We start from the raw sequence: 16,553 nt of genomic DNA on the forward strand, positions 1-16,553 counted from the left end.
TAGCAAGCTAATAAGTGTCGCTCTGTGGCATAACATGCGAGGTCGGACTTGCGAGTGGGTTATTTATTCTAATATAACATTAGAGTATTACGCATTTGGTGCTCCAGCTGTTTCACCGCTAGTATTATCAGTATATGCTATAGGAGCATAAAGACAAGCTTGGCTAAGAGTTACAATTTGCTGCACTGGGGTTAGCATGACATAAAGTTAGACGTTTGTTGTGTGGTTAGATGCTGTCAGGCCTGGGGTCTACGTAGTTAGCACTGATGGGGGTAATTGTCAGTGCTTATCTGCAGCATCTTTGTCAGCAGTGGCCTGTTTATACCAGAAGTTGTCAGGTTGTGATGTCAGGTAAGTCAGAGTGTGTGTGAGTCAGTGGATACCGTTTGTTTCAGTGTTTGCAGGTACGGCATTATAGAGTCCATAGTAAGTGTCCAGGATTAGCCGATGCCCAGGCTTGGTTGTGGACATATAGGGCTGTAAGAGGCCCGGCTGCACAGTTCAGTTAAGCACTCTTCAGAGCCCTGGGTAATCCCGGGGGCCTGCTTCTGCGGCTGGCGGTTTTGAGCGCTTCTACTGTGGGTTGCGGTCCTTCCCTGTGTGGGAGTTGTCAAGGATCCGAGTATGAAGTTCCCTCCAGTGGGCTCGGGTCTTCTGTGCTGGAGTTTGGTGTTCAGGGCAGGAGCTCCCGAATGTCTGCTGCTGGATTGGGCTCGTTCGGTGTAGTTGTGTGGTCCGTGCGTTAGGGATGCCTGAGGGGAACTCTCTCTGTTCCCGCCTTTTGTCTCTCCACTCGCGGTTCTTTGTCGGAACTGGTAGCCGCTTAAGGTGGGTTGCTGGCTGGTCTCGGGGGCATGTGAGGTCCACAAGTCGGCTCTGCCTTTGGGGGACTCCGGATTGTGTGGCAGGTCGCTCTTTGTATGCCCATGTGGTTGCGGGATATCCGCCATTTTGGAGCTCTCCCTCTGGGCTTGGTTCTGCGGCCTGGATTGTGTTTTGGCTCGGCAATCATCCGTGGTGGTCGCCCGCGGGGACCGCGATTACCCCCGCCGGTCCAGGGGGGGGGGACGGGGACAGCCGGCCACCGTTCGGAGACCGGGGGAGCGGCCGTCTCTCCCCGGCTTAAGCTCGAGTAGGCCCCAGGCCGTGGTCGGGTTACTCCGGTGCCATACCATGTCTTGAGAGGTATCGCTGTGTGTGCCCTCATCTTGTGGGCAGTTTAGGTGCCAATGTGGGTTGGTGGCTACTAATGGTGCGGAGTTGGCACCGATTTTCCGGTCCAGATCCCAGAGCTCAGACGAGACACGTCTGATCTGTTCGGCGGCCAGGCCCCGCCCCCCGTTTTCATTCAGTTTTTAATTCAAGTAAATCGATTTTGAAATACTTATTTACACCAGTTACATTGCTGACAGGGGCCCAACATGTGTTTTCTCAAGCTACAGTGACAGGAGTAGATGTTTGTATTCCTGTCTCTATAATGTTCCTTTAACATCTCTACCGAACAGTTAGTATCAGACATATACTAGAGATTTAGCATTCTAAATCATAAATAAAATATACATTGCCAAGACGTTATGCTGTAAAATGTTGGAGTCAGAAGTTCCTTGGTGCCTACAAGATATTACTCCAAGGAGGAATCATTCATTAGTTCAGATGCCGGAGTCGTCTCTGGAGATCATGGATAATGTCTGTTGTATAGCAATAGTTTTAAGAAAAGAAGTTCAGATAGCTAAATTTGGTAAACTGTATGACCCAGGATAAAGGCAGTTCTTAGTCATGGAAAATAAACTGATCACACAACAATCCAATGACTCCCATTAACTCCATTGAGGTTTCTGAACATGTATGTAAGTTGTATAGTGTTTTGTGCTATTGTGTCAGAAGTTGTATATTTTCTTGTTTTTCTTGGTGAAAAAGAAAAAACATCAATACAATTTTTTAAACATTATTCAAGTGTAATTCTTATTTTTTTTTAAATTCTTTATTTGTAGACAGACACACAGAAAAATACAAATCACCCGACGTATTGGCTCTTTGTGTACCTATTTTTTACATTGTAGAAAAGCTTCCATTATCAATGTCAGTGGTATATCAGAATAATGGTAGTACAATATATGGACTTGTAAGATCTATTCTCGGTACATGAAGTACAACAGCGCTGATGCTCAGAATGTGCAGTTTGATTGTCATAAATGGAAAACCAACAAAAAGCACAACAAAGCTCTAAAAGCAAGCAGTAATATTTACAAAAATAATAATGACAAGGAACTAGAACAAGACCAGAGATAGCCCTTGGGTGCCTAAAGTGTTATTATGAATGCTATTTTGCATCAAAAAAATATGGCTGATGCTTTTTTACAATTAACCATGCAAGAGCATTCAATATTTTGCCTGACACACTGTATCTAGTACCTTTCAATTAACAAAAATGATTTATGTCTGCAGCAGTGTACATTCTTTTATGGGAAAGCAAAACTCATGATATGATACAAATCATTTTATTTTTAGACTACTTTGAAATCTTTTCTTTAACCATACAGATGTACTTCTTTAAACTGGTTCAGGTCCAAATAATTTCCTTTTTTGATGCATCAAAAATGATGGTCATAAATGTTTTATCCCTGAGATAGTACTACTCTCAAAGTATTCTGTAGGTATTTTTAAAGAATTATGAACTGGACACTTCTGATCCCCATAAAACAGGGACAACTGGTTTGATCCATTTTGTTATAATAATGTAAAATACCACAAAACAAGTAATTGAGAATAACAAAAGGCAAGGTCTGCCAAGCATTCTTGAGGAGTAGAATAAGCATCCAGAGTAAGGAATAAGGGTATTAATTTGATTGTTGATTAAATATGGAAAAAAATACAAAACCTGAAATAGGATAGAATGTTGAAACAAAGGAAATAAAACATTTACATCTCTTTAGGCACAAAATTCCTCAATAACTTAATCTGGCACTTGTCATTACTCAGCCAGAGTGTCTCCATGCTTATGCTTCACATTACAGCCTTCTCTTGGATAGATACAAGATCCACCAGAATCATTACAACAGATGTCTCATCCACAAGATATAGTCCACCTGCTCAGTCCAGAGTCATCTGTCCAAGTTCTCCTCTCCGATACGCTCGGATAAAATCGTAAGCAGCAGCACTATAGTTTGGCACGGTTATGTTCACGTCACCTTAAAACACACAGGTTGAAACTGTGAAAAATTAGCTCATATACAGTTTTCCAGTTATCACAAAGGATATTGTTCTTGGACAAAATTGTTTACGACTTATTTGTAATGACTACAAAATATACATAACAATATTCAATTATTTTGTTTTATGTTTCAACAGCATTTCTAATTACAGGTTTTTTTTTTACTGCCATTTCTTTTACATAAAAACAAACCTCACTTCCCCCTCCGAAAAATAATTTGGGTGCATACAAGCTCTGAATACCAACATGCATGTATGTGCTCACAAACTTCCAATACATAAATAAATATATATCACTAATGCTCTGGTTTTGAGAATTTAAATTTCTCTTTTTAAATTTCCCTAGTACATACCAACCCCTGTGAGTGCCTTAACCTTCTGAGTCTTCCCCAGTTTCAGTGCTATCTTTTTCAGGAGGCTCTCTATGTCTGGACATGGACCATCGAGCCCATATTTTTCAACATACCTGGAAAACAAGGGATATAACAAAGTACCAGTGAATATGCACATTCGTTCCATGCTAGTATGTCATGACAGGAAAATAAAGAATAATTTAGGAAGAAATGTATAATATCCGATAGAAAAGAAACATAATTAATAGACCATAAACACTGACTAGAAAAAATACTCCAAAACACAATAGTATATAATAAGAGCAATAAAAAAACCCACAGGATATAAAGAGTCCACAATAAAACTTGAAAGAATAAAAAATACCAAATGGTATGGGCACAGTCTCAAAGGTGGCAATAGATCTTCTAGTGCTGGTAGCTTCGCTTAATAGCAGTATATGAAAAGGAAGCAAAAAGAGGAAAACCAATAGTGCAATATGGTAGTACATGGTAGGACAAACAACACTTAGATAAGATATCAACTCACATATGATAGAGCTATAACCAGCTCTAGGTAAAACAGCATGGAGTGTTATATAATCCCCACTTGCAGGATATCCCTCTGGTTTTGGTACACAGTAGAATGATGGTAAATCACAACTGGATAACGATGAGGTAGATCATATGGAATTACAAAAATGCAGCCAATAGTGCTCTCTATATAAATAGGTAAGTGTCAATAAGGTAAATAAAAATATACTTACAATAGAGTGAGCAAATGAACCGCTCTATGTATCAAGCCTGGGTGGTACAATCCCCACCAAGGATTTCTTTGGTTGGTTGTCCATAGTAGGTAATGGGTCCAGATGTCAGGTAAAAGTATACCTCACTACCTGCCTTTTAGCCATATATTTTTAGTACTTATTTATTTTTATACTTTTACATGACATCTGGACCCATTACCTACTGTGGACAACCAACCAAAGAAATCCTTGGTGGGGATTATACCACCCAGGCTTGATACATAGAGCGGTTAGTCTGCTCACTATATTTTTATTTACCTTATTGATACTTGCCTATTTATATAGAGAGCACTATTGGCTGCTTTTTTGTAATTCCATATGATCTACCTCATCGTTATCCAGTTGTGATTAACCATCATTCTACTGTGTACCAAAGCCAGAGGGATATCCTGCAAGAGGGGATTATATACCACTGCATGCTGTTTTAGCTAGAGCTGGTTATAGCTCTACCATATGTGAGTTGACAGCTTATCCAAGTGTTGTTTGTCCTACCATGTTCTACCACATTGCACTATTGGTTTTCCACTGTTTTTGCTTCCTTTTCATATACTGCTATTAAGTGAAGCTACCAAGAAAGTTCCATACCAGGACTAGAAGACCTATTGCCACCTTTGAGTCTGTGCTGTACGATTTGGTATTTTTTTTATTATTTCAAGTTTTATTGTGTACTTTTTATATCCTGTGGGTTTTTTATTTCTCTCTTTGCTTTTATTGCTCTTTTTATTATAATACACTATTGTGTTTGGAGTATTTTTCTTGGCGCTACCTGTATATTGTTGTTTGACTTAGGGGTTGGAGGGATTCCCCTATTATCAGGTGTGCTGCCTTCCATCCTAGTGTTCTTAGTTTGTTTAGTGCTGCTCTATCCTTTGTTCATAAACACTGACTGCAGCCTTTAATGCTTATGATGATCTGGAAAACAAATCTTTTTATCGCCTTAGATATATTAGTGATAATAAGGGAAATGCTGAGTGCGATGCTTATCAGTCATGCTCTGAGGGAGTTCATAATTTACGTCTTGATTTAGGAGATTTCAGTGCATTATTTTGACTCATATTGTACACAAAGTGAGCACTCACCTGCTCCTGCACACTGCGGTGCTTTCCCCTAAGGATCCCAGTGTAAATTTGGGGCTATGGGAAATCAGAGTTCAACTGGCGAGGCCTAATGCGCTCTGAAAACAGGAGAGGCAGCAGATTTCCTGGCCAGAGGCGGCTTGATAATTGGAGGTATCAGCATGTGCCCCAACCCCTCTTTGGACTGGCAGGGGTTATTCTGGTCCCACCGGGCTTCATCTACTTAAAGGGACACTATAGTCACCAGTGCAACTACATGTATTCCACGACCATCTAGCCCCTCTGGGCCCCTCATGCCTCCATAAATATAGTAAAAATCTTACTGTATTCAAGCCAGAAGCTGTAAATCTGCATGCTGTTAGACTCAGGAAAAACAAGCAGTCTGCTGACATGTGATAGCCTGATCCAATCACAGTGCTTCCCCATAGGATTGGCTGAGACTGACAAGGAGGCAGATCAGGGGCAGAGCCAGCATGATTCAAACAGAGCCCTGGCCAATCAGCATCTCCTCATAGAGATGAATTGAATCAATGAATCTCTATAAGGAAAGTGAAGGGTCTGCATGCAGTGGGAGGAGATACTGAATAACAGGATGCTCGTGCACAGTAGATCTGAGTGGATGGAGGCATATTATGCCTCCATTAACTCAGAAGTCCCTCTGGTTTACTCTGAGTGACTGCAACTGGAGGTGTTCCTAGCTTTCAATGTAAACACTGTATTTTCAAAGAAAATACAGTGTTTACATGAGAGGCTGCAGGGAGCTATAGTTCTCACCTGAACAACCTCATTAAACTGAAGTTGTGAAGTTGTTCAGGTGACTATAGTGTCCCTTTAAGAGACATTACTGTTGGATCCACAACAAGCTGGCGTAAGCATTACTTACCTAAGATGGCAGCTCATCAAGGGTCCATACAGACCGTGGTACCGCAGCTGCAGGTTCAACGGAAAGCGGCTTTCCTTGAGTTTGACACATTACGCATTAAATTCCAGAAAAGTTTTGGTAATCGGCAGCAAACAACCACTGAGAGCACAGTGTCAGGGAGGACATCTGGGGAGACCATAGTGTGTCATGCCACACCTGGGCCTGGAGTCCCACAGGGAATTTCTCCAGTTGTGTTACCTGGCTCTATACCTACTTTATTTATATTATTTTCCATTTGATACTTTTTATATGTGTGGTGTGGGTCTAGGCCCTATACCCATGGGCCTATAGTATACAGTGAATGATTGTCGATTTGTTCTATATTATTTTCACATTCAGCACGATTTTATGCCAAAGTTATCAGATTACCAGTTATAACCCTATCATCTAATCATATTTCCTCATGATATCTCACGATATCTTTCATTTGTAATGAAAGTGCACACCACACACATAACAGGCAGGCAGCACACAGACGCACGTTACATATAGCCACCACACACACGCTACATACACCACGCACAATGGGAAGGTAAGAGGGCTAAACATTAAACTCCAAATTTTTGCAAATTAAATGCGAATGAAAAAACTGAGGCAAAATAGGCCAGTTGTGACTAATCTGACCATCCATGCAGTTTGAATTATAGCCAATGCACAAGTTTCGCGTTTTGGTTTAGATAAGTTATCTGTGCATGGTGCCCTTTGTAGTCTCATTTAATAAAATAAGATGCTTTACATATACCAGTTTAACCTATATCATACAATGTATATCGATTAACTTAATTTTTGTGTCACAAACTGGTATTTTCTGTCATATGTTGCATGCTAACCACACAATAAAAATGGATATATAAAAAAGGAAAATGTAACAGATGTAATCTGTTCTGATTCAATGTAGAACAGATTGCAAGATTACTAATAATATTCAAGCCTATTTTTAATTGCATGCAAACCAAGACACTATCCCTTTCCTTTGCTCTCCTTTTATCTCCCATTCTTGCAGTGGGTCATTTAACATTTTTGGAATAATTATCAAAATTATTACCTCCAAGGTGGTATTCTCTGAGATATTACCTGTGCCACGCGCTACAGTGGAAAGGCAGCAGGAGATTAGAGAGGTCAATGCGTGGCTGAAGTCTTGGTGCAGGAAGGAGGGTTTTGGCTTTTTAGAGCACTGGGCCGACTTTGCGCTTGGGTACAACCTTTATAGCAGTGATAGGTTGCACCTAAACGGGAGAGGATCTGCAGTGCTATGGGGATAGGATGGCTAGAAGGTTGTAGGAGGTTTTAAACTAGTAGTGGGGGGAGGGTCATAGCAATTTACAAAATGGAGATAGGACAGAAATGAGATAGGCTTTAGCTCAGTATAAGGGGGAGGGGCAAGCTCAGAACAGAGAAGGTATGTAATTTTGATAATTCACAAAAATTACAAGTGACTCATGATATTAAATGTATGCTTACTATTCAAGGAGCCCAAATAACAAAATGGGGGAACTAGAGGCAATAGCATACACTAAACAATATGACAGAATAGGCATAACTGAAACATGGTGGGATAAGACACATGACTGGGCAGTTAACTTAAATGGGTACACACTATTAAGGAAGGACAGAAAAAACAGGAAAGGTGGTGGGGTATGTTTGTATGTCAACCGTGAGTTAAAGCCAAATCTTAAGCAAGTGGAAAGTGATGAGGAAAATGTGGAAGCTTTATGGGTAAATATCTGCTTGAGGCAAAAAAAAGGAAAATCAACCATTGGTTGGAAAATGTTATAAACCACCTAATTTTAATATTAACGAGGAACAACAGCTGTTTGAGAAAATTGAGATGCAAATCTGGGTAACACTTTAATTTTTGGAGATTTTAATTACCGGACATAAATTGGGACAGAAGGACTAGTAGCTCAGCAAAGGGAATAAGGTTTTTGAACTTGTTAAATGACACCTTCATATCACAACTTGTACAAGCACCAACTAGAAAGGACGCTTGTCTGGACCTGGTTCTAACAAACAACGTTGATCTTTTGACCAACATTCAAGTAGGTGAGCACTTGGGAAATAGTGATCACAAAATAGTGTCCTTTAAAAAAAAAAAACTCAAAAATAAAAAGCACATGGGGTATACTAAAACATATAATTTTAAAAAGGCCAATTTCTGTAAGTTAAGGGCAGCTTTACAATATATTGACTGGCATAAATTCTTTAGTGAAAAAAACACGGAGGATAAATGGAACATCTTCCAACAAATATTAGTAAGGTACATTTCTCAGTATGTACCATTGGGTAATAAGTATAAAAGAAACAAATTGAAACCAATGTGGCTTAGTAGAGAAGTAAAACAAGAGATTCATAACTAAAGAAAGTTAATATAAACAAAGCTCCAGGGCCTGGCGGTATTCATCCACGAGTACTTAAGGAACTAAGTGAAGAAATAAGTGAACCTCTGTTTTTAATCTCTCAAGATTCTTTTCATTCAGGAAGTGTTCCGGAGGATTGGAGGAAGGCAGATGTGGTTCCTATACGCAAAAAGGTTTCAAAATCCTTGCCTGGAAATTATAGACCTGTGAGCTTAACGTCTGTGGCTGGAAAAGTATTTGAAAGGTTATTAAGGAATAATATTCAAGAATTCCTTGAGAAGAACATGGTTATCAGCAAAAAACAGCATGGTTTTATGAAGCACAGGTCATGTCAAACTAACCTAATTGCATTCTACGAAGAAGTAAGTAGAAGTATAGATCAGGATGTTGCACTGGATGTGATCTATTTGGATTTTGCCAAGGCATTTGATACAGTTCCACACAATATATTAGTGTTCAAACTCAAAGTAATCGGTTTAGATGAAAATGCTTGTTCTTGGGTAGAACATTGTAGAAGAAAAAAAAAAAAAAAAAAGAGTACAAAGAGTTGTCATTAATGGTTAATTTTCAAACTGGACAGAGGTGGCAAGTGGTGTCCCTCAGGGCTCTGTTCTGGGACCCGTTCTATTTTGTTTATAAATGATCTTGAAAAAAGCATTGAAAATCATGTTTCAGTATTTGCAGATGACACAAAACTCTGTAAAATAATACAATGTGAGCAAGATATATTACTTTGCTGCAGAGGGATTTAGATAGACTTTGGGACTGGTTACTCAAATGGCAGATTAAAATTAATGTTGAAAAATGCAAAGTTATGCACTTCGGTGTAAAGAATGCAGAAGCAATGTATACCCTTAATGGAAGCGAATTAGGGAAAACAACACACGAAAATGACTTGGGAATTGTTAAAGACAACAAACTATGCAACAATGTGCAATGTCAATCAGCAGTGGCTAAGGCCAGTAAGGCATTGTCATGCATGAAAAAGGGCATTCATTCTCGGGATGAGAATATCATTTTGCCTCTTTATAAATCACTGGTAAGACCACATATATAATATGCTGTGCAATTTTGGGCACCTATTCTAAAGAAGGATATTATGGCACTAGAAAAAGTGCAGAGGTGGGCTACAAAATTAATAAAAGGAATGGAACTTATCTGCTATGAAGATAGGTTAACAAATTTAAACCTCTTTAGTTTAGAAAAATGTTGCTAGAGAGGGGATATGATAACATTATACAAATAAATACGGGGCCAATACAAACCATTGTGTGGAAATCTATTCACAAACCGGACTTTACATAGGACATGAGGTTATGCGTTTAGACTGAAAGAAAGAAGATTTCATCTAAAGAAAAGTGTTTTTTTTTTACTGTAAGAACAATCAGGATGTGGAATTCTCTGCCTGAAGAAGTGGTTTTATCAGAGTCCATACAGATGTTCAAACAGCAACTAGATTCATACTTGCAAAAACAGAATATTCAAAGATATAATTTTTCAATGTAGGGTAATAGCTGCTTGATCCAAGGACAAATCTGACTGCCATTCTGGGGTCAAGAAGACATTTTTCTAGTGTGTTGCAAAATTGGAAGTGCTTCAAACTGGTTTTTTTTGCCTTCTTTTGGATCAACCGCAAAAAAACAAATGTGAGGAAGTCTGAACTTGATGGACACAAGTCTCTTTTCAGCTATGTAACTATGTAACCTACACAAATGCCTTCTAGCACTGTGGAAAATGTCAGTTACTTAGTATCTGAGCAGGTACAGGTGAAGGATTATAGCATTATTTCTTTCCTACAATGTCTCATGTAGGCTACCCTCTCAAAGGGACACTATATTCACCATAACAACTTTAGCATAATGAAGCAGTTTTGGTGTATAAATCATGCCCCTGTAGTCTCTCTGCTCGCTTTATTTATGCAGCCCTAGTCACACCTGCATTTAAATTGCACAGCCTTCCTAAACACTTCCTGTAAAGAGTTATCTAATGTTTACACTTCCTTTATTGCAAATTTAGTTTTAGTATTTTTTATAGTGTTAATAGCTTGCTAGACCCAGGAGCCTACTGTATGTAATTAATGTTCAATTTGCAGAGCAGGAGATAATAAAAAAAACTTTAAAGCATTTACATCTGATTAAAAAAACAAAACCCTTTTGTTTTCATGCAGGCTGTGTCAGTCACAGCCAGGGGAGGTGTGGCTAGTGCTGCACAGACAAAAACTAAAGTGATTTAATTTCTAAATGGCAGAGAATGGAGCAGTGAGACTTCAGAGGCATGATCTATAAACCAAAACTGCTGCAGTAACTCAACGTTGTTTTGATGACTATAGTGTCCCTTTAAGAGGGTAGCCTACATGAGACCTTGTAGGAAATAAATAATGCTATAACCCTCCACCTGTACCTTCTCACCTACTAAGTAACATTTTCCACAGTGCTAGAAAGCATCATTTGTGTAGGTTGATAGTTTTTCCAAAAATGGTAAGAGACGCCGTGCAAGAATGGGAGATGGAAGGAGAACTAAGGCAAAGAATAGTGTCTTGATTTATATCTAATGATTTGCAAGCAATGAATAAATTAAGCGTATGTATACCAGGGGAGGGCAACCTACAGCACATTTAATGTCATGGACAACATCTCCCATGATGCTTTGTTAGAGAATAATGAGAGATGTAGTCCCCAATATCTGGAGTGCCGAGGGTTGCCAACCCATAGTCTATATTAAGGAAGTCCAGTGAGTTCCTTGAGGGATGTTGCTGGCTGGAGTTATCATGGCACCTTGACAAGTAAAGTTTGACATAAAAGTGTGGGACAGTGAATGTACGTATGTGAGTGTGTGTGTGAGAGATACACATATAGTTCAAGCAGAGATTGTAGCTGTATTACTCCAGTGATGTAGATGTAAAAAAAGATACAATTCGTATCTTGTAATACCTTATTTATTTGATGAACATAATGTTTTAACACCTCACAAGGTGAGGGGGAAGAAAGAGAAACTCCCCTCCCCCCCCCAAAAAAAACCAAGCAAACAGTGCAGAATTGTGTATAGGTATATGTACATGAGTGTGAGTGTGAGTGTGTGCATGTGTCTGTGTACGCTGGATATAGGCCTTCGTGCATATCCTGTAACTCTTGGATGGGAATTCATGCATTCTTTATATTAATACTTCCCCCTTCTAACACCATCTTCTGCACTGTTCGCTTGTTTTTTCTTCTTCTCTTTCTCCCCCCTAACTAAGATATTTATGACCCTCTGCAAGAATGGTGTCTATTTTCTATCAAACAGGTCTTCTCTGCACTCAGGTCGCTTTAACCCCTGTATCACAACTCAGCTTTGAATTCTATGTGTCTTTCGACTTGAGAAAGGGATGTTCTCCCGAAAGCTGGGCATTAAAAAATTCTGTTAGTCCAATAAAATAAGGTATTACAAGATACAAATTGTATCTGTTTTTTTATATACACACACACGTATGGTAAATACACCTGTTCCCTCTCACCTGTACTGTTCTTTTTGGTTCAGTGTATATAGTAGGTAATCAGCCATGATGTCCTCTCCCACCAGATGATCAAGGATTGTACCTAACCAAAGAAGAGAGAATGGATTATGTATTTAACCCCTTAAGGACACATGACATGTGTGACATGTCATGATTCCCTTTAATTCCAGAAGTTTGGTCCTAAAGGGGTTAAACACTACAAAGCCATACAAGATCTAGCTTTGGTTTATTAACAGAAACTGAGAGGTATAATAGAATGTTTCAATAAGGTAATTGGGTGGGTTGGTCCACCCATATAGACAATGGTGGTTATTTCTACAAGTGGAGCAGTTAACACAAAACATTCTATTGTCTCCCAGAAAACACACTGTTCTCTTGCAGTCCACCAAACTGACTATTTAATATTGGAAAGTGCTGAGGAATAAGTTGGTGCTATATGCCAGTGGTTATGATGCTCAGAGTACCCTGGCATGGTTTGTCAGTAATGGGGCAAACCCATTGATTCAATGCATCTCTACAAAGAGCGTCTGATTGGTGCAGAATGTAGTTGTTGCGCATGTGCAATAGGCTCCCAATGCTTTGCTGTAGGAAAGAATTGGATTGGCTGAGATCATGAAGATTGATTATCTCAGCTAAGGAGGCAGAGCATGGAAGAGTTAGCTATGACAAGACAACCACAATGTTCAAAAAAATGTGGGTGAATTAACTTTTTGTCAGGGTACCTTAAGTCTCTACCTCGGAGGAGGTTAGACTTTCTAACGGCCGTCCTCTCAGGGGGACTGATTCACCCAATTCTCACAGCTCTCATAACCGTTTACACGCCGGCCGCGATAGCCCCGCTTCCTTTTATGACGCGGCGCTCAGGAGCCGACGTCATGACGGCAATCACGTCCCGACCTGTCAATCTAGTTCCGAACAACGAATCAGGTCTCGGCAGGGGCAGAGTCATCAATCAAAGAGCTAGGTATAAAATAGGGATGTGTGTAATGGTTCATTGCCAGGTCGTGGTTCTAGCTTGTCTGGTCACTCAGTGCTCTTATTACTATTGTCTCTTTGGTTCTGACTCGGCTTGTACTTTCGTTCCTGCTTATCTCTCGTGTCCTTTGACCTCGGCTCGTCTCTCGCTTACCTGTTCTCTCGTTCCCTCGACCTCGGCTTGTCTCTGACCATTCTTTGCTTTCTCCGTATGTTAGTCCGGCCATTCTAAGGTCCGGTATACGTACCTAGCTCCTGTTTGTATTCTGCGTGTTGGATCCCTGTCCCGATCCTGACATTACGACAGGGCCAATGGATCCTGCAGGTACAAACGCTCAGATTGGTTCTCCTGACTCGAGATTTGAAGCAATGGACCATAGAATGGACCAGATGGCTCTGGCGCTGCAAGCATTACTATCCCATCCTAGTAATCAATCAGAGGAGATGCGTACACCACCCATCTCTCTTGTTAATACAGGCCTAGAGGTAGCCACAGTGGGAGCCTCTTCCCGTGTTACTTCCCCTTTACGCTATGGCGGTTCTCCGGATACCTGTCGAGGTTTCCTAAACCAGATAGGGATTCATTTTGAATTACAACCCCGCGCCTACCCTACAGACAGGGCGAAGGTTGGATTCATAATCTCGTTACTCATTGACAAAGCTCTTAGATGGGCTAACCCTCTGTGGGAAAATGATAATCCAGTAGTCTATAATTATAATGCATTTGTCACTACTTTTAGGAGAACTTTTGACCCTCCAGGAAGAAAGGCCAGTGCAGCTAGACTACTATTACGTCTTAGACAGCATAGCCAAACCCTTGTGGATTATGCGTTAGAGTTCAGATCCTTGGCGGCAGAGGTCAAGTGGAATGAACAAGCCTATATGGATGTATTTCTGAACGGATTATCAGATGAGATCTTAGACGAGGTTGCCACAAGAGATCTTCCTGAAAATTTGGAAGAATTAATTTCATTTATTTCTCGAATAGATGAACGCATGAGACAGAGGCAGAACACTCGAGATAGAACTCATAGACCTTCCTTAAGACTAGCTCCCGCATTTCAGAATTCTGAATCTACAACTCTAGCTCTCCCAGAACCTATGCAAATAGGTAACACTCGTCTCTCAGAAAGTGAAAGACAATACAGGAGAAGGGAGGGTCTGTGTATGTATTGTGGAGTAAGAGGTCACCTACGCCTAAATTGCCCTAACCGTCCGGGAAACGCTCGCACCTAAGTTTCTCAAGAGGACAGGCCTTGGGTGTTTCTATTTTGTCCTCTACATATGATTACAAGGATCATAGGCTTCTGTTACCTGTTTCTTTAGCTTGGGAAAAGGGAGTACTTAATGCTATGGCATTAATAGATTCCGGAGCAGCTGAAAGCTTTATTGACCAAGCCTTTGTCACGAACCACTCTATCCCATCTCAGCTAAGGGATACACCCTTGGCCGTTGAGGCCATAGATGGTAGACCATTATCAGACCCTGTTATTTTTCGTGAGACTATACCAGTTAAGTTAACCATTGGTATTTTACACGAGGAGGGTATATCTCTCATGCTTATCTCATCTCCTTCAGTTCCAATAGTCTTGGGGTACCCCTGGCTTAAGAAGCATAAGCACAAGGTGAGATAGTCTCCTGGGGTCAGGGTTGCCAGAGAGGTTGTTTACAGAAAATCTCACCGGTTTGCGTAGTTGACACACCAAGTAACTCTAACCAGCCCACATATTTACGGATACCATCTCAGTACCTGGATTTAAAGGCAGTCTTTGATAAAAAGAGGGCTGATACTTTACCCCCACACAGGTCCTTTGACTGTAAGATTAGACTCCTGCCTGGTACTATGCCTCCGAGAGGTACTGTATATCCTCTATCCACTAAGGAGAACTTAGTCTTAGAGGAATACATACGGGAGAACCTAGACAAGGGATTTATTAGGAGATCCTCTTCTCCAGCCGGGGCCGGTTTCTTTTTTGTAGATAAGAAAGACGGCACTCTACGGCCTTGCATTGATTATCGGGGCTTGAATAAGATAACGATCAGAAATGCTTATCCTATTCCCTTGATTACTGAGCTATTTGATCGCCTGAAAGGCTCCAAGATTTTTACCAAATTAGATCTGAGGGGAGCTTATAACTTAGTGAGAATCCAGCAGGGTGACGAATGGAAAACGGCTTTCAATACCCGCTACGTTCACTATGAGTATACGGTAATGCCCTTCGGCCTTTGCAATGCTCCTGCTGTATTCCAGGACCTAATTAATGAGGTTCTTAGGGAATTTCAACATGAATGTGTTATAGTCTATTTGGATGATATACTAATACACTCTAGAGAGCCTGAGACTCACCACAAACAAGTCAGAAGGGTATTGCGTAAGCTTCTACAACATGGTTTGTACTGCAAATTGGAGAAGTGTAGCTTTGACCAATCTCAGATAAACTTTCTTGGTTACGTTATTTCTGGAGACGGGTTTAGGATGGACCCGGTTAAACTCCAATCAATTTTGGATTGGCCATTGCCCAAGGGACTCAAGGCCATTCAGAGGTTTATCGGATTCTCCAATTATTATAGGCGCTTCATTAAGGGGTACTCTTCTATTATTGCTCCTATTACCAATATGACTAGACAGGGTACTGATACCAAGACCTGGTCTTCTGAGGCGCTTGTTGCTTTCAGTACACTCAAGGAACAGTTTGCCTCAGCACCAATATTGGTTCATCCTGACACCTCCTTGCCTTTTTTACTCGAGGTAGACGCCTCAGAGACGGGTATAGGCGCTATCTTGTCCCAAAGGCTAGGTTTGAATAAACCGCTGCACCCATGTGTTTTTTTTTCCCAAGAAATTGTCTGGGCCTGAAAGCAGATATGATATTGGTGACAGGGAACTATTAGCGGTCATTATGGCTTTAAAGGAATGGAGACATTTGTTGGAAGGGACTTTACACCCGGTTACTATTTTGACGGATCACAAGAATTTGTCCTATATAGGGGAAGCCAAGCGCTTGTCCGCCAGGCAGGCTCGTTGGTCTTTGTTCCTTACTCATTTCAACTACATGCTCACTTATTCTGGTTCTAAGAACTCTAAGGCTGATGCATTGTCCCGCCAACATGAACCTTCTACTATGTCTGATATGTTTTTTTCTTCTGTAGTTCCCAAGTGTAATATTGTTGCCAACACAAGCATCAAGATTCACTCCCCGTTGCTTGCTGAGATCAAGAAAGTACAGCATCTGGCCCCCAGACTTGTTCCTGGGGATCGGTACTTTGTTCCTCCTGAACTCCAACTGGAACTGTTGCAGTGTTTTCATAACAGTAAATTTGCCGGACACCCTGGCATACGCAAGTCGTGTTCTCTGATTTCTAAAGATTTCTGGTGGCCTTCGTT

The 16,553-nt window shown here is 40.6% G+C and overlaps 1 protein-coding gene across 1 annotated transcript in view; it reads right to left on the bottom strand.

The window, feature by feature from the left end:
* Positions 1–2,917: 2,917 nt before the first annotated feature.
* MTG1 (mitochondrial ribosome associated GTPase 1) overlaps positions 2,918–16,553 on the bottom strand; it is a 39,175-nt gene continuing 25,539 nt past the window's right edge. Inside the window, exons 9-11 of the mRNA XM_063433964.1 lie at positions 12,194–12,275; positions 3,564–3,676; positions 2,918–3,188 (exon numbers count right to left, since the gene is read on the bottom strand). Of these exons, the coding sequence (XP_063290034.1) occupies positions 3,091–3,188; positions 3,564–3,676; positions 12,194–12,275 (293 nt within the window). The 3' untranslated portion in view covers positions 2,918–3,090. The remainder of the gene's footprint in view (positions 3,189–3,563; positions 3,677–12,193; positions 12,276–16,553) is intronic.

Source organism: Pelobates fuscus, chromosome 10 (genome assembly GCF_036172605.1).
Source record: "Pelobates fuscus isolate aPelFus1 chromosome 10, aPelFus1.pri, whole genome shotgun sequence".
Lineage (NCBI taxonomy): Eukaryota > Metazoa > Chordata > Amphibia > Anura > Pelobatidae > Pelobates > Pelobates fuscus.